A 22,260-nucleotide genomic window follows, 5' to 3' on the forward strand; every position below is an offset into this window, starting at 1 on the left:
GGTTACTATGGTGACGACGGCAATGTAAGAACCTAAATAGAATAGCATACCACGTTAATTAGGTTGTTCTGGAACGCAGCTAAATAATAATAATGTTCCAAGCATGAGAGAAGACAAGAAACTGGGAGCTTCATTTTCTGCTCTGCATGACTGGTGCCTCCATAGTTTAGGCTTATCCCGAACAGGGCCAGTCAGAGGAGGGGCAGGAGGGCCATTTAACCTGGGCCTCAAGCTCAAAGGAGGCTTCAAATTTAGACACTTGTTAATTTTTTGGCATTTGATAAGTTTTGCAACTTGTTTTTATGCAAAATGTGACACACACTCTCAGCGTAGAGCTGCACATTTAAGCAAATAAGAGATGTGATTTGGTAAAAGACATACATTTTTTTGCAAAGAAAAAGGTTAGAAAAGCATTTGTTAAATAAAAAACCCCTTCAAATTATGTCTCACGCTTTTTTTGGTGCCTTATTTTGTTTTCATGTGTCATCATTTTTTATTTTTATTATGGTGAGGGGCCTCAAAAGCTGGAAGTGGCCCAGGTCTCTCTGGACCTCTGAGAGGGCCTGATCCCAAATAGCTACCAGTGTGGAAGACTAACCACTGTTAAAAGCGCCCTCTGTGACCTGTATTGCAGCCTTCCTTATTAGAAACAAGTCAGTCATTTCTGTTTTGGGAAAGACTGAACTGCAGAGACTTGAGTCAGGTGCAGTGTAAACCCATGAAACGCGGCCTTCCCCTTCGGTATCATGAAGGAAGGCAGTGCAGGCCCTGTAGAATGCTGTGGTAACTTCCAGGGTCCCTGACTTGAGGGACCTGCGGGAAGTCTGAGCATTGGGAAACATACAATAGGTTGAAAGAGAAGACGTGTTTTAATGTTTAGGAGAAAAAAATGGCTTAAAAGGGATCATTCTGGTTGGCTGTTTGGCTTTACTGCCCCATAACAGAACCTGGCTGGTAAAGGGCATTGTTGCTGGTATTGTTTAAAGTGACTTCCAGCTCAGCTGTCTTAAGGCCCTAGCTAGAGAGCCATCTGGGTGGCACTTGATCTGCAAGAAAGCTACATCCCTTTGGGTTTGTCATGCTGATGATGACAGCTGAAATGTGTATCTCTTCTATCATCAGAGCCAGACCTAGTGCTTTGGAATGTCTCTCACACGACTGGTTCTTGGTAAGTTTGTTTGGATTTCACCCAATCTCTCTCCCAGTCAGCTAGCAACTGTGTTTCTCTCTATGGGTATGGCTACACTTGAAATTTCAAAGCGCTGCCGCTGCAGCGCTTTGAAGTGTGAGTGTGGTCGGAGCGCTCTCTCCCAGCGCTGCACGTAAACCACATCCTCTACGGGTGTAGCTTGCAGCGCTGGGAGCCGTGCTCCCAGCGCTGCGGCACTGATTACACTAAGGCTTTACAGCGCTGTATCTTGCAGCGCTCGGGGGGTGTTTTTTCATACCCCTGAGCACGAAAGTTGCAGCGCTGTAAAGTGCCAGTGTAGCCAAGGCCTAGAGGCTAAGCGCCCTGTGACCCTGGGTTTGGAACCTGCAGTCCTTGATACTGTGTCTGTGTATATATATATGATGAGGGCCTGATTCTGGTCTCACAGGAAATTTGTTCAAAATGTCTTCAGATTGGTCCACAATGGGAGACAGAGCCAACACTAAATAAGGATTTCAAGATTTGGCCAATTGCAGTTAAACAACAGGACTCTTCCTTGAATTAAAATATGCTGTGTCCCCCGGAGAGTGAAATCTAACCAGGATTATAGGAAGGGGTTTCCTACAGTACAGAGGACTGGATTTGATGACCCAGGAGGCCTCTTTTAGTCCTATATATTTGTGTTTCTAAATCTTAACAAATGCCATTGAAAGTGTCATTGAGATTTTGTGACCAGTGTTTTTTTCCCTCATTCTTCTTTTTTACAGCGTAATCTCCCACTAGAAGAAGCTCATTTTATTAACACAAAACAGCTGAAGTTCATTGTGGCTCGAAGCAAGTGGCAGGTCAGCAGACCTCAGTCTATTTTGCTCTTTCTGTCTAGCTATTTTTTTTAAAAGGTCTCTTCGAGACTGCAGCACAAGTGCCAGGTGTGCAGCCGAGGTCTCTTTGGTGTGCCTCTGAGAAAGGAATACAGTCACAGGGAAAAGGTTTAGTGGATGTGGCAAAAATAAGGTATCCAGGCTGAAAAAATACAGGTCTTCCAGCTCTCACCAGTGTTCTGCCTTCTGTGGCATGATCCAGCCCATGGCACTGAAAGAGGGAAGCCGCTTCCGGACAATGAGTAAAGACACTGAGTCACCAATGACTTCTGAATGTTAGATGACTTGTCTCGTAATCTACAAAAAGACTTTCTGTGCTTTGATGCACAAAATGAGGGGGAGGGATAGCTCAGTGGTTTGAGCATTGGCTTGCTAAACCCAGGGTGGTGAGTTCAATTCTAGAGGGGGCCATTTTGGGATCTGGGACACAAATCAGTACTTGGTCCTGCTAGTAAAGGCAGGGGGCTGGACTCAATGACCTTTCAAGGTCTCTTCCAGTTCTAGGAGATCAGTATATCTCCTCTTATTATTAATTACATTATACCAAAGACCAAGAGTGAAATCCCCATACGAACATCGATGGGAGTTTTGCCACTGATTTCATTGAAGCCAGGATTTTACCTCAACAATTTGGATACCTGTATTTTAGTGACAGGTTTCAGAGTCTGTATCAGCAAAAAAAAACAAGGAGTCCTTAGAGACTGAGGCCACGTCTACACTACAGCATAAAATCGAAATTACTAAAACCGGTTTTATAAAACCGATATTATAAAATCGATTTTATGCATCCACACTAGGGCACATTCGGTGGTGTGCGTCCATGGTCCTAGGCTACCATCGATTTCCGGAGCGGTGCACTCTGGGTAGCTACATTAAAGGAATGAGACCAATAACTTCGATTTCCGTCCACACTAACCCTAAATCGATATAGTAATATTGATTTTAGGGTTACTCCTCTCGTTGGGGAGGAGTACAGAAATCGATTATAAGAGCCCTTAAAATCGATTTAAAGTGCCTTGTAGTGTGGATGGGTACAGAGTTAAATCGATTTAACGCTGTTTAAATCGATTTAACTGTGTAGTGTGGACCAACCATAAGGCTACGTCTACACTACAGCATAAAATCGAAATAACTAAAACCGGTTTTATAAAACTGATATTATAAAATCGATTTTATGTGTCCACACTAGGGCACATTAATTCGGTGGTGTGCGTCCATGGTCCGAGGCTAGCATCGATTTCTGGAGCAGTGCACTGTGGGTAGCTACTGTAAAATGATGAGGCCAATAACTTCGATTTCCGTCCACACTAACCCTAAATCGATATAGTAATATCGATTTTAGCGTTACTCCTCTCGTTGGGGAGGAGTACAGAAATTGATTTTAAGAGCCCTTAAAATCGATTTAAAGTGTGTTGTAGTGTGGACGGGTACAGCGTTAAATCGATTTAACTGCGTAGTGTGGACCAGGCCAAACAAAAGTATTTGGGCATAAGCTTTAGTGGGCTAGAACCCACATTCTGAAGATTGATGTGAGGATGGGGTTGGGACTCAGGAACGTCTGATTGCTGATCTCCTCTCTGAGTCTGAGGCATTCTGCCAGTAGGAGCAAGTTCTTTACCTCCTAGCCTCACGTATTCCTTTTGCAGAAATTGAATAACGCTGCCTATCTCCAGGGTATGTTGTGATAAGCTCATTAGCTGCTATGTGTAAAGCACCTTGTAGATGAAAAGTACTATGTGGGTGCTTATTATTGTTAGCGGAAACCTCTGATAATCGGTCTTTGAACTTTGGGCCATTCCCCATGCCCCTTTGTGTTATATAATGCATGTGGAATACGGGAATTTACATGTATTTAAATGTTTTATTCAGTTTAAGGCCTACAATCAATAGCAATACAGAAACAAAAGTGTTCCCAAAGAAACAATGAAGTACATAATAACATAATGGAGCACACGGGGATCCGGCGTCTCTGCTGATATACGTCAGTGGAGCTCTACTGATTACAGTGGAGTTACACCATTTTACTTCACCTAAGGCTCTGGCCTAATATGTTTAATTAAGAAACTCAGTGAAACAATAGAAATAAGGGACCTATGGCTAAATCCCCTGCACTGCTTTGAAAATATCAACCAGCAGCCTGCTTCTCCACCCATACGGGTGTAAGTTAGCAATACCTCCACTCAAGTCAGTGAATGAGAGGAGAGTTCAGCCCAGACTGAATCTGTCAAAACATATTGTATAGAAAGAAATCATGCCAATGTGCTGTGCAGCTCTTATGTGTGTTATGTTTCTGAGGATATATAGTGTAATTCTTGCTGTGCATGTTTGCACAACTCTCATCACGACGTTGCTTTTTGGTTATGTTATATATTTTTTTTCCTTTTTCAGCGTTCTCTCATGTGCTATAAATCTATACTGGTAATGAGATCCATTCCAGAAATCCTACAGAGAACTCACAAAAACACATCGCTGGGCATCTCCCGACACCTGGTTGAAGAAAGTAGTTCTTCCACTACTACTGGCTCCTCCTCAGACAATGAGAATGCATCCTTCCCCAGGAGAAGGCACTTTGGCTCCACACCAGAACTGCACTTGTCTGTGTTTGGTGCACCGAGTTATCAAGAACCTCCAAGTTATGCATCAGAAGAGAAACATTCCAAGGTCTTGGTGCCTCCAGTAAAACCCACGAGACGGAAGTATGCTTTAGTGAAAAGTGAGCTGGGTGATAAGTCACCTACAGAAAGCAAAATACTAATGGCAGGTGACTTTGCTCAGAAAGCAGAGGCTGTCAGCTCAGAACTCAAAGATGAAAGAGCAAATCAGTCCCAAGAGAGTGATGCAGAGCAGCCTTCATTGGCGAAGGCAGCCACCTTAGATACATTGGATTTGGCACTGCCAAAAGAAAAAACAGGCACATTATTACCTGACAAAGACAGAATCGTAAAGGCTGGAGATGCAATGGAGAAACCACCTTTGTGTGTCCCCAGAGAGAGTGTCATTAAAAGCACATTCTACAGCCAAGCGTCCGAGGCTCCTACACGTCTACCTGTCTCACTAGGCAGAGACTACAGAAGTCACCTTGACAGAACAAGAAGGGCCTTCAGGAAATCAGGGTATTTAAAGATACCCTTGAGTGGTCTACGGGAACCCCTTCTAGAACAGTTTGAATTGAAAGAAGAGGAGGAGGAAGAAGAAGAAGGAATGTCTGGTGATGAAGTATATGGAAAAAGCAGAGAAGGTGTGACAGGCCCTCTGATGAAATCGGCTTCCTTTGATGCTGCTAGGAAACCGTCACGTCACACCTTCCAGGTGTCAAGCAGAAGCCGTTCATTGGATGATTACAGACTAAGAGCCATAAGTTTAGCCAAGGAGCAAGACATTCTGGAAGAAGACTGTGATCTAACTTCACAGGGGAGTTATGCGGGACTAGTTCACCAGCATGGAATATCTACTGACTCTGGCAAGGTTTGGCCTGAGAAGCATTCGATGGAGGAGGACTCAAGGAAAGATAGTTCAGAAGAACAGCCAGTCCCTTCTGCACAGTGTGGTGATGAAGGATGCCAGGGTCTAGCTGCTCAACCACAGAAGATCCCAGAGTCAGCCCACCAAGGTGAAAGTGAGGGGCATTTACATCAAAAGACAAAACTTTCCATTGACATTGATGTGGAGCCATCTGGTCTGGAAGGTGAAAGCCTGATTCTAACTGCTCAGCACCCGGACACAGCCCCAGTGTTGGCTCACACATGTGAAAGTGAGGAGCATTTAAAGCTGACGCCGAAGCCTAGTGGTGCAGAGTTTACACTTCTACAGGGTGAAAGCTCCGTTTTGATTGTTCCCGAATCAGAGAGAGCCCCAATATCAGCCCAGAAGAGTGAAAGAAGAGAACATGCACATCAGCAGCCAAAACCTTCTGTTCACAGTGCTACAGGGTCTGCTGATCTACAGGGTAAAAGTCCAATTATCCTAGAGACTGCCCAAATTTCAGCTTGTAAGGGTGAAAGCCCAAGTATTTTAACAGCTCCACAACCAGAAACTGCTCCACTTTCAGTCTGCCAGGGTGAAACCCAGGGATGCTTACATCAGAAGCTTTCTGATTACTTGGGCACAGCCTCCACTGTTCTGGAGGGCAAACATCCAATGAGTCTAACACCACCACCAGAAAGTGCCCCAGTTTCAGACTGTGACCATGAAAGGCAGGAACATTCCTGTCAGGTGCCTTCTGTTTACATTAAAGTGGAGTCTGCTGTTCTCCAAGGCGAAAGCCTATTTATTCTCACAATTCCACAACTTGAAACTGCCTCGCTTCCAGTCTATGAGAGTGACAGCCAGGAACAGTCACCTCAGGAGCCTTCAGTTTGCAGTGAGGTGAAATCTGCGGACTCAGAGAGTGAAAACCTAGCTATTCTAGAGACTTCCTCTGTTTCACTTGGTGAGGGTGAAAGCCAGAAACATTCACATAAGAAGCCTTCTGTTTACAGCAAGGCAGAGTCTGCTGTCCTGGAAGATTTGGTTGAAGAGATGGTTTGTCTGTCTGAAGATATGAATGTTTTGGCAAAGTCCGTTTCTACTCAAGAGGGATGTGAAAAGCACTTCTCCCCTCCAAAGGAGATGTTCTACCAAGGTCCAGCTGACCACGCAGCCGCCGGACATCCCACTCATTTTGTGTCACACAGTAAAAGAGATGAGGGCATTTACCGGGCTGATCCTGCAGAATCAGCTGCACCAATTCCTGCAGCGGAAGATAAGTTGAGTATAGTCACTGAGGAGGAAAAGGTGGCTTCTCATGAATGTGAACATCTAGAGGATTTAGCAATCAAAAGCACTAGTTCCAGCAAAGCAAGCATATCCCCGTCTGATAATTCAGGTTCTGGAAAAAGATCTAGTCATAGCTCTGATTGCAAGGAACCTGACAAACACCCTGAAGTTTCCCTAGTGAAGATTAAAGACCTCTCAGAAGAGATGCCTAGCACTAGCAGTGGGACTTCAAAATTTGATATATCTGAGGTAGAGCCTGCATATTTGAACCTGTCAGATCTCTACGACATTGTATATTTTCCATTTGAATTTATGAACGTCAAGAAGCCGCCACCCAAACCAACCAGTAAAAGATTTATGCCCTTCAGTGAAAAGGTAAAATTACCTCCTGCAACTAAAGAACATTTGCATCAGTATAAAAGACTGTGCATTAGAGAGGACATTAAATCCCCTGCAGATAACTCACAAGATGCCACGACAGGGGAAAACAGACAAAACCTACTGAACATTTCCGAAGATGTAAGGCAACCCCTTCAAAGGCTGGCGAAAGGTTCCGAGCCACCAATGGGGAAAGGAGCTGAGGGCCATGTGACAATTGAATCCCAGCCAATGTATGGCTTCCAAAAGGACTCAGGTGGTAAGCAGAGAAGCTCCACACACAGCAGATCAGGACTCTTTAAACCCTATGGCAGATCACACTCAATGGAGCAGTCTGTAGAGCAGACTCTGAAGAAGAAAGTAAAAGCTTCTGTTGCCCATATTTCAAGAATCCTAAAAGGAAAGCCAGCCCCTGAACCGGAGCAAAGGGAAGGTAAAAATCTCACAGCGGGTGTAAATGGGCCTAAGAATAATTGGGCTCTGTTACCCCTTCTCTCTCCTCTTTTCCCTCCACACGTCTTATATTCATCAGTTTATACATTTGACTTGTGTGCAATAATCAAGTGCAGATGCAATTTAAAAGCTAGGTTTAAGCATGAAATAGCATCAGCCGCTCCACTTACCTAAACGAGTAATCCTCCATATCCTGATCCCAGTGGCAAAATACCCAGGGACATCAACAGCAATAGGATCCAGCTGTACTGTCTAGTGGAGTTCCCTCCATCCTCTGTGGCTAAGTGTTTTATTTCAGTATAATATTTAGTATTGTCTCCTAGCCCTGAATGTAAAACATGGGGCACAATTCTGAACTTAGTGATGTTGATGTAAATGTGGAGTGACTACACTGAAGTCAGCGGAATTACTCCAGATTTATACCTATATCAATGAAACCAGAATCTGGAGACTAGAATCTGTCTATACTCTCGATTTTCCGGCACCTAGGTTGTGCCAAATAATGTGTCTTTCTGACACAGGTCATCTGCCCAAATACAGTTTAATATCATCCTAGCCCCAGGACCTTTTATTAAACTTGCCATGACTTTTGGTATTAACTGACAATTCATTACTAAGAACCCCATGGCATTTTTACTGCTAAACTAATCACATGAACCACAGATAATAGACTGTAATTATATGCTGCAATTAAAATGTCATTAATTTAGTAGGCTGGCTTCTACCATTAAATTCTTTGAAACAGGCATTGAGAAGGAGGGAAGTGAGTATAAAAAGAGAAAGAAAGTCTCTAAATGGGGCTGCAGGATATTAAAACAGAAAATCAGGACTTCATTGATCCATCCATCCATTCCCTTCATTCAGAGAACATGAGCTCCCAGTTCAGCTCTGTGGCTAAAAGAGCTAATGCCATCCTGGGATGCAGAGACAGGGAAATCTTGAGTAGGAATAGAGAGGTTATTTTATCTCTGTTTGGCACTGGTGCGACTGCTGCTGGAATACTGTGTCCAGTTCTGGTACCCGCAATTCAAGCAGCATGTTCATAAATTGGAGAGGGTTCAGAGAAGAGCCATAAGGATGCTTAAAGGATTAGCAAACATTCCTTATAGTGATAGACTCAAGGAACTCAATCTATTTAGCTTAACAAAGAGAAGGTTAAGGGGTGGCTTCATCATAGTCTATAAGTACCTACATGGGGAGCAAATATTTAATAAATGGGCTCTTCAGTCTAGCAGAGAGAGAGAGAGAGAGAGAATGTGATTCAATGTCTGGAAGTTGAAGCTAGACAAATTCAGAGTGGAGATAAAACATACATTTTTAAAATTGGGAGTAATTAACCATTGGAACAACACACAAAGGATCATGGTGGATTCTCAATCGCTAAACTTTTAAAATCAAAACTGGATGTTTTCTAAAAGATTTGCTCTATTAATTATTTTGGGGAAGTTCTTATGGCCTGTGTTACACTGGAGGTCAGATCAAATGATCACAATGGTCTGTTTTGGCCTTAGAATCTATGAAATTATCAAGCCTCAAAACAAAGGAGAAAGGTACCTTTATGGCATGAGTTAGCAGTTAGTTTTATTATGAAATATCACAGAGGAATATAATTGCACCAGGCTAGTATCTGAGAAGCTGAGAGGGATGTAGCTTGCATGATTCCTAAGAATTGTGTAGAGGAAAACCTTGGTAATTTACACACGCTAGCAGGAATTCCAGGAGTTCTCTTTGTTCCATCTTTGCCACAACTCCATCACCTTGCAGGGCTTTCAGATGCTTTAAGTAAAGGTCTTGACCTGAAATGCAAAACCATTGTTTTTGGTGGAAAAAATAACTGCCATGATTTCCAGAGCTTTTTTAGATGAACACTTTTCAGAACAAAATGGCATTTAATGTTAAATATCCTTTTGCAGAATATATGTCTACAAATCTAGGCCCAAATCCAGTTTTCCTTACTCAGGCAAGACTGCCATTGAAACCGATGGAAGGTTTGTTTGGTTGTGGCTACAGGACAAGGATACCATAAATGCCACAAAAGTTATGTTTCTAAAGAAGTGATTCAGAGGGACCTGATGTGCCTTTTCATCTGTGAATTGTTTAGGAGCTTTTAAATCGCACAGTATTTTGGAAGTGGCAAGGTGGTAGTCAGGTGCCACTCAGAACGTTCCTCCAAGCTGGGTAGGGGTAAATTCAGGACTTAAATAAGCACAGTCATAGGAGTTTCTAGTTCCTTCATTGGACTTCATGAACATTCAGACCTTCAGTAGCCCCTCTTGGCTCTTTTAGCTTGTCCTCTAGTTCAGCTAGAAGGCTAACGTTAATTGTCTCCTGAGACGTTTGGCAAGGCTATAGGGAGGAAACTTTCACAATTGCTGCGTATGGTATAGCTGCTGACAGGATAAAGAGAGGAATTCCTTATCTATCGGTCTGTCTGTCTGTCTATCTATCATCAGCTAATTTCTAGAGCACCCATCACTGTCCTATCAAAGCAATAATGTACTTCTGAAGAGCTGTTGAACTGATTACAAGTGTTACACTTACTAAAGGAAAAGTATTCTGCATATTGCTAATATATTTGTGTTACCTTCTGAAGTTATTGGGTCTTCTCTAGGCAGCTTGCTGATAATGTAACGTCCCTTCCCAGGGTCTGGGCCAGCACACAGTGAAAAGAGACTGGATGGTGTGCAGGACCTTTTTTTTGATCTGCCGCATTACTGTGTGGTCATTGGGGCCTAAAAAGAGGAGGACGGCATACTAAGCACAAGAGCGTGAAACATGTTTGTTTTTTTCCCCACTGGAGCTCCTTGATAGCCAGTCTGATTAAAGATGCTGTCTGGTATGTTGCTTGTTGTGATTTACATATGTAGTTGTCTTAATCTGTCTGAAATGCTGCTTTCCCTCTTTCTTTCAGCACCTTCTTTTGTAGAAGAGCTCACGGATCAGGATGTTGCCCTGGGGCAGTCTGTGACTCTGTCCTGCCAAACGTCTGCCAATTTCCCTCTGCACGTTGACTGGTTCAGAGGTGACGTAAACTCTCATTTGATGACTTGGGACAATTTAATAATAGGGTCTAGAGTTATAGCACAATAAATATGATTGGGAATCTAAATTCCAGGAGAAGGTTAAAGGGAATGGATTTAGGGGAGTCTTCTCCCTGGAAAAGAAGGGACTTTTAGCCATATCAATAGAATTAAAGGACTTCTTCCTTCTGCCTTATAGACGGGGTGCCCATTCGCAGCAGCAGTAGGATACTGATCTCAGCCACACTCAAAAACTTTCAGCTTTTAACCATATTGGTGGTTACGGCCGAGGATTTTGGTATTTACACATGTGCAGCCAGCAGCTCCCTGGGTACAGCATCCACCTCTTGTGTCATAAGGAAGGCAGGTAAGAGCAGGAAGTAATTCAAGGAAGTAGATGTCTGGTTTGTACAGCTCCCACTCGAGGATTATCTCCAGAATTAGCAGCCATGTTGGATTATAGATTTTCTTCTACTAAGGGATACTTTACTTTCTGGGAACTCACAGAGATAGTTCCAGACAGGAAGGCAGCAACGGGGATGTATCCCTCTCAGTTTGTTCTTTAGCCTCAACACCCCAATAGTACTAGGGTGACCAGACAGCAAATGTGAAAAATCAAGATGGGGGTGGGGGATAATAGGAGCCTATGTAAGAAAAAGACCCCAGAACTGGGATTGTCCCTATAAAATCGGGACATCTGGTCACCCTAAATAGTACAGATGCTTCAAGGTGCCTTGATGAAAGCTGATGGCGTTGACCATAGTGTAGAAACCTTAATTTAGATGATTGAAATTGGAAGACCTTGGAACATAGAGGCTGGAAATACAAATACTGTTGTTGTTTTTTAGCAAGATCATTATAAAAACTAAAGCAAGTGACATTCAGAAGTAAGGCTAGGCAGATCTTATAGAATTTGATGGCTAGTAAACTGATGTTCACAAAACTAGTTCAAATTTGCATACCTTTTTAAACTCCTGGGTTTTTCAAGGATGATTCTGTTTTAGAAAACAGCCAAAACATGTTTTTACCTACAGAAAAAGTCACCTGTCTCCCAGAACTAGGGTGGTGCAATGTATAACTTGTATTCATTGTCTATACTGAGTCAGATTCTTCCATGATGTAAGTCTGTTGAAGTTGATGAAGTTTACACCAAGCAAGCATCTGACTAGTTGTGTTTATATTTTCCATGGAATTTTTCTCTCTTCTCTATCTCTGCTCCTTATACAGAGTCTCTCTGTGTTTGTTTCTGCCGTGCTTGCTGTAGTTTGCCTTGAGTTCATTCTCTCTGCTCCTTTTTTCAGAGTCTCTCCTCTAGTTTGAGTCAAACTTCCAAGTTTTTGATAGGTTTGAAATCAGGCAAACAGAGTTTACCGTTCCAAAAGGGATCAGCTATTTGGAATGGAAGAATATCTGCAACTGTAAAATTACTCATCGGTTAGAGGGAGAGGGGTCTAAGCCTTCATGTCTGTCTATTGTCTCTGACACCCCTAATTTTGCATGCCTCCCCCACAGAAGTTCTTGCTAGCCCCCCAGCCCCTGATATTGTGGAGGTGTATGAGGATGGAGTGCAAATGGTCTGGAAACCTGTGGAATCTAACACCGTGGTTACGTATACTGTACAGTGCAAGAGCGAAGGTAAAGCAGAACTTGATAGTCTCCCCATCTCATCATTGTTATCATGATTATGTAGCAGTAGTCATATCGTAGTGCCTAGGAGCCACAGTCCTGCATCAAGGCCTCATTTTACTAGGTGCTGTACAAACAGAATAAAAAGACAGTCCATGTGCCAAAGAACTTAAAGTTTCCCATTAGAATCCTATTGACTTTACAAGAGCTGTGCAATGATAATCTCCTTGATTCAGAGACAGTAATACCTAGAGGGTATGTCTTCACAACCAGCCGGATCTGTGGGCAGTGATCGATCCAGCAGGGATCGATTTTTCACGTCTAGTCCAGATGCAATAAATTGACCCCCGAGCGCACTCCCGTCGACTCCTGTACTCCAGCGCCACAAGAGGCGCAGGCAGAATCGACAGGGGAGTGGCAGCAGTCGACTCACCGTGGTGAAGACACCACGGTAAGTTGATCTAAGTACATGGACTTCAGTTACGTTATTCATGTAGCTGAAGTTGCATAATTTAGATAGATTCCTCCCCCGCTCCCCTCATGCAGACCAGTCCTAATCATATATTATTTTGGATTGCCTGACTCATTCAGACCCTGATGCAAAGCCCACTGAAGTCACTGGAATCTTTCCATTTACTTCAGCTGGCCTTGGATCAGAGCCTTTAGAGCCTGACCTCTCTGAGTTCCTATTATTAACAATAATATTAAATATTTATCTTGCAGTAGCACCTACAGGTCACAACCACATTGGGCCCAGAACTATGCAACTAACAGACTTTTGATTACCTGGCAATTCTAAAAAATCAAGGAGAAAAGATCATTTGGCGTCAACCCAAAGCAAAGATTTTTGAAATTTTGGGTGAATTGTAGAGTAAAATAAATTTAATTTAATTTCAGGTCAAATGTTGTTTTGGCATTAATTAAATAAAATGATTTTATTTTGACCATTTTTAAACTTTTTTAAAAATTAAAAATGCTTTAAAATGGTCAAAATAAAATTTTGAAACACAAAATTGTTTTAAACAAAACTCACAGGTGACCTTTTCTGATTTTTTTTAGCTTCTTTTCAGTTGAAACAGTTCAGTAAAATCAGCATAAATTCATGAAACATTTAGATGTAACCATTCTGCATTTTTTGTCAGAAAAAAGTTTTGTCCCAAAAATTTCACCCAGCTGTAGTTGGGCCCATTTTTCCTACATGCATCCCTCTAGATCTGTGTATGATATCAGAGGTTTTCAAACTGGGGGGTGGGTCTCCCTGAGGGCATGGAATGTATTCTGGGGGGCAGAAGGGGGCATGAGAACCTTTGGAGAGAAAAAACATTTTGCCCACAGCAATGAATAAGTAGCAAAGCTAATTCATCCAGAATCATATCAGGTCCTCGGATGGCACTGTGTATTGGACGCTAGATGGTGCTGTGCATTCTGATGGATTTCTGATAAGCTGGCACAGCATTACACAATCATTGCCATCTGTACGTTAATCTGTTTGCTACAATGCAGTGTGCCCATTTAACTGAAGGTAGAAGGGGATCTCTGGAGGGCTGTTTCAAGCATCCAACCCAGGATGGGAATTGCTATGTTCCAAAAAATAGGCAAATCCATTGCACTGGTAACAACTGTGATACCAGTAAGCAGTATCTCACTTCAAAAGTACATTGCTATATACTTAAATGGCTCTGTTTGAATCAATGTTTCTGTTTTTAATGTTGGGTGAGAGGTTCATATTGATTTTTTTATCAGTATATGTACTTGTGTGGCGGGGTGTGTGTGTAAACTACTACACAAAGAAGCAGGGTGCGGTCATATAGGTTTGAGAACCACGGCTGTATCCGCATATGTAGTTCATTCTGGATAGCCATGAGCTAGGTAGAGAGTTGTTCCTCTATGAGGGTTTATACCTGAATAAATCTGTTCCTGTCATTCCCTAACCCTGGATCTGTGGTGTATCCATTTCCCTGATGACACAACAATACTATGCAATGCAAACAATGCAATCCTGCAGCAAAAAAACTTCACGACCAGACTTCAAAGAGAAACTGCTGAACTTCAGTTCATCTGCAAATTTGACACCATCAGCTCAGGATTAAACAAAGACTGTGTAACCCTTCTGCCTCTCTGAGTTGGCAGCAACAAGGGCCGGGTTCAGTATCCAGGGGTTCCGTTTCAGTAACACAATGCATAACCGGCTCAAGCCCCCACCTAGTGACCTGGGACACTCACATACCACACTCCCCTGGGCGCCTCTAGGAGGCAATACTTCCCCTCTCGCAAGCACGGAGTCTGAGTGTAGCAAAATCTTTTTAATAAAGGGAGGAATCAATGCGGCATCCCATTGGAGAAACACCACAAACCGGGTTATAACACAAACCATAAACAAAAACCCACCTCCAAGTACGTTTGGCACTGTCCTTTTTCCCCTTAGGGTTTTAAGTCCAATCACCCCAAAGTCCAACAACCCAAAAGTCTCTGGTCAATGCCACCCCAGAGTTCGAGAGTTTATCTGTAGAGGTCCCTCCCCCAAGCCTGGATAGAAAGGGGCACCTTACGTGGTCCGGGGCCAACTGCCCTGCCTCTCCGTGGGTTCTGCTTCTGCCTTCTTCACGAACTGCTCCGCTTTACCAGCTGCTCCACTCTGCTCCTCCAGTCGTCCTCAGGAACTGCTCCGCTCCACCAGCTGCTCTGCTCCATGAGCTGCTCTGCAAACTGCTCGGCTCTGCTCTGCTCGCTCTGTGGGCCGCTCCACCCGTCCCACAGCTACTCCGCTCTGCCAGCCGCTCTGCTGCCACCAGCTGTCCCATGATCCGCTCCAGCCGTCCCCGCAACTGCTCCACTCCACCAGCTGCTCTGTTCCACAGTATATCTTCAGGCTCCCCCACTAGTTAGCACAGTACTCAGTGCTCTCAGCTCAGTTATTTCAGCTCTTTAGTGATTTCAACTCTTAGTGATCTCAGCTCTTAGTGGGGGAGCCCCAGTGCTAGTGCACCTTTAGCCCAAAGTGAATTCAGCTCAGTCACCTGTATTTAGATTCTTGAGGGAATAAAAATCAACTCTGACATTCCACAGTGGAGAGAGGAGGGGGTGGAACTGGTGCTTCTGGCTCCACAAGGAGACTGCACCACCAGGCACAGATACCTGTCCCCAGCCTCTTTCAATTCACTGGGTTGGGAACCCATGTCCCTTGTCTAGCAAATACCACCCAACTGAGGGTGAGTCATTTGTCACCAAGCAGTCCCACAGCTCAGCAGTCTGGGATAGGGTAGGCGTGCCTATGCACATACACTCTCTGAAATTCTTTCCACCAGATGTCAGGGTAGAGCTTATCCTGACTCTGCTTACAACTGTGAATGGCTTGCCAACTACAAAACCAGTTTCTCCTCCCTTGGTTTTCACACCTCAATTGCTAGAACATGGCCTCATCCTCCTTGATTGAACTAACCTCATTATCTCTAGCTTGCTTGCATATATATACCTGCCCCTGGAAATTTTCACTACATTCATTCTTCGAAGTGGGTATTCACCCACGAAAGCTCATGCTCCAAAATGTCTGTTAGTCTATAAGGTGCCACAGGACTTTTGCTGCTTTTAACAATACTATATAACACGATGTGTAACTTCAGTATGCAAACTGGAATGAATAAAAAGTAGAGTTGTGTGAAATGTTCTCAACAAAAGTCAGAATCACACGAGACTCACCTGCATCAGGATTCCATTGCAAATCTAAAACTCCTACTGGAGTCCTTGAAAGGTCATTTGAGCTTCACAAACCTTGAGTGAGCTTCAGCCTAGGTTTAAATTATTCTGGGGATTTATTTATAGTTCTTAATTATAGTTGTGCAATGTTTTCAGTTTTGCTTGCTTTCATCGTGAAAATACAGCGGTTTTTTGAGCAGGGTTTTGGTTTGAGTTTGGGATTCATGTTTGATTCATGTTTGAACCTCAAATCTCAAAGTGGAACTCAGGGAGGATAGGTATGAAATTACATGAACAAACGCATTCACAGCCAACCTCCTGCAGTGAACATTGCATGCAGGAGTGGCACCAGGGATTTTGCCGCCCTAGGCGGCAGCTCTCCTCCTCTGAACATTCAGCGGCAGGGGGTCCTTCCGCTCCATGTCTTCGGGGCACTTCAGCAGCGGGTCCTTCATTCGCTCTGGGACCCAACGCCAAAGACCCGGAGTGGAAGGACCCCCAATGCCAAATTTCCACTGAGGATGGCAAAATGCCACCCCCCAAATCCTGCCACCCTAGGCGACTGCCCTGGTTGCATAGCTCTAATATAAAATACTTGGCTTCAGAAGTGAAAATATGAGGTCTCTACAAACATGACAAGGCAAAGTAAGGTTATAATTTCAGCCCCATTTCTATGAAGCTGCTTCGTTTGAATATGCCACCCATTTTCTGTACTCTGAGAACAGCTGTAATTGGTGGCACAAAAGACACCCGATAATCCCTAGAACAAGTGCTAACCTGTGTTTCTCTTTGCTTGGCCAAGACAGGGAATGGAAGACCCTTGTTACTGACATGGCTGATTGCTGCTACTATGCCAGCAATCTCTCCAGGGGCTTGGTTTACTCCTTCCGGACGGCCTGCATCAGTAAAGCAGGAATGGGACCATACAGCAGCCCATCTGCCAAAGTAAAGATTGGTGAAAAAGACCAAACAGGTAAACTGTTGGGTGGTGGTAGAACATCTACACTATCGCACCTCCTTCGAGTGTACTTCAGGGTAAGTGGAGCATCAATCTGGAGGAACTCCATTGCCTCCAGTGTGTTTTAGGGTTTTGAATCCTAGGAGCTGTTGTTCACAGATAGTCCCCTTAGCTGACAGTGGGATGAGTTGTAAGAACTCCTAGTCTTGGCATCCTGGGGTTGAAACTGTAGATTACGTGTACAGGAGAGACCACTTAATGGGCTTTTCGATGTGCTCATTTAATTCAGGTGCTTGCCAGGGAACAGAATCAGAGTAATGTGTTTCAGTTGTGTGAAGTGTGGACTTAATAGCACACCTATGGAAGTGGTGAAAAGTCCATTGAAATGCTGTGGCCCTGGTGCTGTCTACAAGTTACAACTCAGTAGCTAATTGATGTGAATTGGTGTTTGCGTCTGTAAAATTCTCTTTGTTCATTTTGGGCTATTTCACTGCTTAGTAAGTCAAACTTATTCCAATTTAGTTTTTCTCTATAGTTTAATGCTTTGTTTGTATTGTTGCTTATTTTTAAAGAAATCCATTAAATGACAAGGACTCTCCCAGCAGCTGAAAGTGTTCCTCTGGGATATCATTTCTCTTTCCGCCAGTTGAAAGGATTCCACTACACAAAAGAAATAGCCCTGCCCATCTCAGTGTAATTTGTCAATGTAACTTACCAATCTTCGCCCTGTATGCTTGCCTTAGGCCAGGGAATCTCAGCCATTTTCATACTGTGATCTCACAATCTCTCCTGAGCCACGCTCTGCATTTCTTTATGCCAATACACACAGTGCTTCCAAGGAGGTGCCATAATGGTTCATACGATGCTCCCTATTCCAGAGGAATAGTCAGGAAGAACCAATTGCAAGTGACTTAAGAAAATCTGCTTCAGCTGATGAAATGAAACATGGAGTAGAAGCAGGTTACCAGTTCCCAGCCAACGTCTTGCCATTTCATTGAGGGCTGTGACCAGGTGGCAGGTTGAGAACCAGTGGGTAGGCTAATATAGACTAATTGCTCACCATTTGCAGTGAGACAGAGCAACAAGTTCTTCTAATTAGATCCACTGGTCCTCTAACCTGACTGTCTATGTAATAGGCTAGACCAGAGGAAACTCTTAATGGGACATGTCTACACTGGGGTTGGAGGTGGAATTTCCAGCTCAGGTAGACGTACCCATGCTAGCTCTGATTGAGCTACCGCACTAAACATAGAAGTGTAGCTGCTGGAGCTTGAGTGGCAAGACGAGCTAGTTGCCCTGAGTGCAGTCCTGTCAGAGACCTAGGTACATAGGGTGGCTTGTGCCATGGCAGCTACACTGCTGATTTGGCTTGTTCAGAGCTAACCTGTGAATGTCCACCCGAGCTGGACATTATACCTCCAGCTCCAGTGTCAGTAGCCCTGTGTTCAACCCTGAAGGTGTTTCTTTGCACTAGAACAGGGGTTCTCAAACTTCATTGCACCACGATCCCCTTCTGACAATAAAAATTACTACATGGCCCAAGAGTGGGGACCGAAGCCTGAGCCCGCCCTAGCCCCACTGATCCGGGCAGTGGAGTAGGGGACAAAACTGAAGCCCAAGAGCTTCAGCTCCAGGCAGGGGGCTTGTAACCTGAGTCCCAACATGCAGGGCTGAAACCCTCAGGCTTCAGCCTAGGGTGGTGGGGCTCAGGCTTCAGTTTCAGCCCTGGACCCCAGCAAGTCCAAGCCAGCCCTGGCGACCCCATTAAAATGGGGTCCTGACCCACAGTTTGAGAACTGCTGCACTAGAACGTGATTTGGTGACTCTAGTGTGAGACATTTCACAAATGTGCCTGCTGGAGTCTGAAATATGGTAGCTGCCTGTCTTCCTCCCTACTGACAAGAAGATACCCAGGGATGAAAAAGCAAGGATTTGAACTGAACCCAGTTGTTGTTTTCCTCTTCTACATGCATGTCTCTCTTTCCCTCTAGCATTTCAATCTGCAAAGCAGAAGTTTCCAGTTGCTACAGAGGGTGAGAGTGAAAGAGTGGCACCAGCAGAGCCTTTTCGAACCCAGCAAACCTACGCCTTCCAAACAGAGATCAAAAGGTATAAAGGCCAGAAACCCTCAGTTACACACTCAAATGTTCAGGAGAAAATGCTGCATGCGGCTTCAGTTTGGACTCTAAAACTCAGAAATGTCACTTTTATAAACCTACCGGCCACCCAACTGTTATCTGCCCATTTACCACTTTGTTTTAATGAAAACATCTCCAGTAGCTCAGGACTAGGCATTGCTTGGCTGCCTTCCTCTTGTCTGACTTGATATTGCCAACATTAAATGAATCCTGAGCCAGACCCTGCTCAAATGTGTAGATCGCTCACTAACTCCATGCACGTACTCACCAACCAGGGCAGAGCCCACGCCTTCCAGGTAGATAAAGCTTACCGTTGAACACAGGGGGTTCATAGCACTTCAGATCCAATAGCTGGACATCAATCCATAGGTCCCCAGAATTTCATTGTCCTTAGTGTACCCCACACTGTGGCAGAGGAGAGGGGCTTTCCAAAAGGTGGGAGGGTGAAGAAGATGGGTCCAGTCAGGGTTCACTCCAGGCAAGAGTCCCCATCATCTTGTAGAGGCTGCCCCCAACACTAGCCCATCCCCAAGGAATTTCACATCTGGGAATTAGCCAGTGTCCAAAAAGGTAAAAGACACTGAATCCAAATTTGGGGTCCAAACACTGGATTCTTGCTAAGAAGCCCAATCATGTACAGCCCAGCGGTACTCTGGGCTGGTAAAGGATCCTTTCTTAGGCTCCCTTTACGCTTGTGAGCTCGGGGGTGAGTCCCAGTTCACTGAGATGTATTCGTGCTAGCTGTCATCGAGTTCACACACTAGAATAGTAGTGTAGCCAGGGTAGCATGGGCAGCCATGAGCGGCAGCCTGGGCCTGCCACGCTGAGTACGTACCCAGGGAGTTCAGGCAGGTTTGTACTCGCAGAGCTAGCCCATGCTAACACCGCTTGTGCTACTCTGGCGACACTACTATTTTTAGTATGCTAGCTCGATGAGAGATAGTGTGAGTGCATCTCCATGAGCTGAGACTCACACCCTCAGCTCCAGGTGTAAACACACCCATCATTGCACCTGTGCATTGCGAGTATTATTCACAGGCATTAGAGGTCAGGCATTTGCTGCTGCCGTTAAAAGTAGCCATACGCTTTCACTTTAAGGAGGTGCAGATTTACGATCTCTCCGACCAGCCCAGAATGATCATGGTTTTCACTGCAGAGTCTGGATGCAAAATAAGCAGTAGGATGCTGTTGATTCTAAGGTAGGGCAGAACTTGGCTCATGCTACCTTGTTCCAAGAACAGGAAAAGTTTAACTTGCCCTTGTACTTTCGTTGCTCTAGGGGGCGTTTCAGCATCGTCAGACAGTGCAGGGAAAAATTAAGCGGAAAGGCGCAGGCTGCCAAAATTATCCCCTACTGGCAAGAAGACAAGCAGGCTGTGCTCCAGGAATATCAAATCCTGAGGAAGCTTCATCACACAAATATCGTTCAGCTGCAAGGAGCCTACGTGAGCCCACGGCACCTGGTGCTGATCCTGGAATTGTGCGTGGGGCCAGAGCTACTCCACTGTTTGGCTGAAAGGTGCGCACCCCACTGTACTTGCTTGGTTTCAGGCTGCTTTAGTGAGGGAGGCATCTGTCCTGTGGATTTTTGCCCACCTCTTCATTGTGGAGCAACTTTTTCCACCCATGTTTTCCCCCAGTCTTATCTCTGACTATACTTGTGATACATCTCCTGTACTCCCCTGAGAGTTGTTTGGATCTTCAGCTTCCGTGAATCAGCCACAAATCGGTATCTGTGGAGCACCACAGTCTCTTTCCCTCTACCACCAGAGAGGAGGGCATCATTTATTTTAATGCATCTGTTTGCTTCCTTGATTCCCAGAGTCTCTTGTTAAATCCCTGCTCTCGAGTGACCATAAAGAGGCTGCTCATTCTGGCCGAGCGTAAATCCTACCTTTACGATGTAAATGTACAATAGATGGCATGGGGACTGTGTGTGGTTTAGGCAGCCTTTCCACCTATTCCCATTTCTCCTTCAGCCTCTCCCTGATGGCTGAAAACTGATCAGATGACATCTTATGAGCCCCTGATCTAAGCACAGGAGCTGCATTCTGATCCCACTCTGCCACTGACTCCCTCAGTAGTCCAGTCACTTAATTTCTCAGCCTCAGGTTTCCATCACAGGCACAATAATATTTACGTACCTATCCCCAGTGGAGCTTCGTGAGGATTAATGAATAATATTTGTGAAGTATCAGAGGGATAGCCATGTTAGTCTGGATCTGTAAAAGCAGCAAAGAGTCCTGTGGCACCTTATAGACTAACAGACATTTTGGAGCATGAGCTTTCGTGGGTGAATACTCACTTTGTCCGATGAAGTGGGTATTCACCCACGAAAGCTCATGCTCCAAAACATCTGTTAGTCTATAAGGTGCCACAAGACTCTTTGCCAATATTTGTGAAGTATCTGAAGCTGATGAAAAGTGCTGAGTATTGTTGTTCCTGATCACGTTAGGACTTAATGGGAATTTTCCTATTGACTTCAGTGGAAGCAGGACTAGGTCGTTAAAATACACCGGAAGGAAAATTATGATGTTTACTGTTTCCTTTACCAGGACATCCTATTCAGAGGTGGAGGTCAGAGACTATCTATGGCAGATCCTCAGTGCAGTTGAGTTCCTCCACACACACCACATCCTGCACTTGGATCTGAGGTCTGAAAACATGATCATTACTGAACCCAACCTGCTTAAACTCCTGGACTTCGGGAATGCGCAGTTCTACACGCCAGACAGAGTCATTACTATGGATAGGTGCACTGACTATGTAGAAACCATGGGTGAGTACGGTGTCAGTGCTACGTCAGCATGGCCTCGGGCCCCTGCTAGATGAAAGGTCAGACTGGGACAATGGTGAGAACGACACTTTACAGATGTGTTTGTAGAGGCTCGCATTCATTGCCTGGCAGATGCTCCCGTTGGTCGCCAGCTAACAGGAAATTGGATTCGGCCTGTATTCTCTTAAATTGTTCCCACTTGTGCTATAATGGAGGTTTATAGAACTGGATGTTTTTGCAGTGTCCAGAATTCACCCTGAATTTCCTGGTCTGGATAATGCTGGAGTTCAGAAGGTTTTGAGCCTGCCTGTGTGCTAGCCCTGGCCTGCATTTGGCCAGTGCAGTGGGTAGACCAGAGTGGAAACAGCAGCCTTCCCAGCTTGCTTGATCCGTTGAATTCAGTGAATTGAATTGGTAACTCATAAATCTCAC

The 22,260-nt window shown here is 44.5% G+C and overlaps 1 protein-coding gene across 21 annotated transcripts in view; it reads left to right on the forward strand.

Annotated features, from left to right (window-relative positions):
- OBSCN (obscurin, cytoskeletal calmodulin and titin-interacting RhoGEF) overlaps positions 1 to 22,260 on the forward strand; it is a 305,008-nt gene that overhangs the window by 275,465 nt on the left and 7,283 nt on the right. For 20 of the 21 annotated variants that reach the window (XM_030549887.1, XM_030549889.1, XM_030549899.1 and 17 more), the window contains 10 exons: positions 1,123 to 1,168; positions 1,918 to 1,995; positions 4,420 to 7,597; positions 10,529 to 10,639; positions 10,837 to 11,004; positions 12,150 to 12,272; positions 16,759 to 16,929; positions 18,906 to 19,023; positions 20,332 to 20,571; positions 21,608 to 21,831. In XM_030549887.1, coding sequence (XP_030405747.1) covers positions 1,123 to 1,168; positions 1,918 to 1,995; positions 4,420 to 7,597; positions 10,529 to 10,639; positions 10,837 to 11,004; positions 12,150 to 12,272; positions 16,759 to 16,929; positions 18,906 to 19,023; positions 20,332 to 20,571; positions 21,608 to 21,831 — 4,457 coding nt within the window. The remainder of the gene's footprint in view (positions 1 to 1,122; positions 1,169 to 1,917; positions 1,996 to 4,419; positions 7,598 to 10,528; positions 10,640 to 10,836; positions 11,005 to 12,149; positions 12,273 to 16,758; positions 16,930 to 18,905; positions 19,024 to 20,331; positions 20,572 to 21,607; positions 21,832 to 22,260) is intronic. The other variant, XM_030549891.1, reaches the window with a different exon arrangement.

Source organism: Gopherus evgoodei, chromosome 2 (genome assembly GCF_007399415.2).
Source record: "Gopherus evgoodei ecotype Sinaloan lineage chromosome 2, rGopEvg1_v1.p, whole genome shotgun sequence".
Lineage (NCBI taxonomy): Eukaryota > Metazoa > Chordata > Testudines > Testudinidae > Gopherus > Gopherus evgoodei.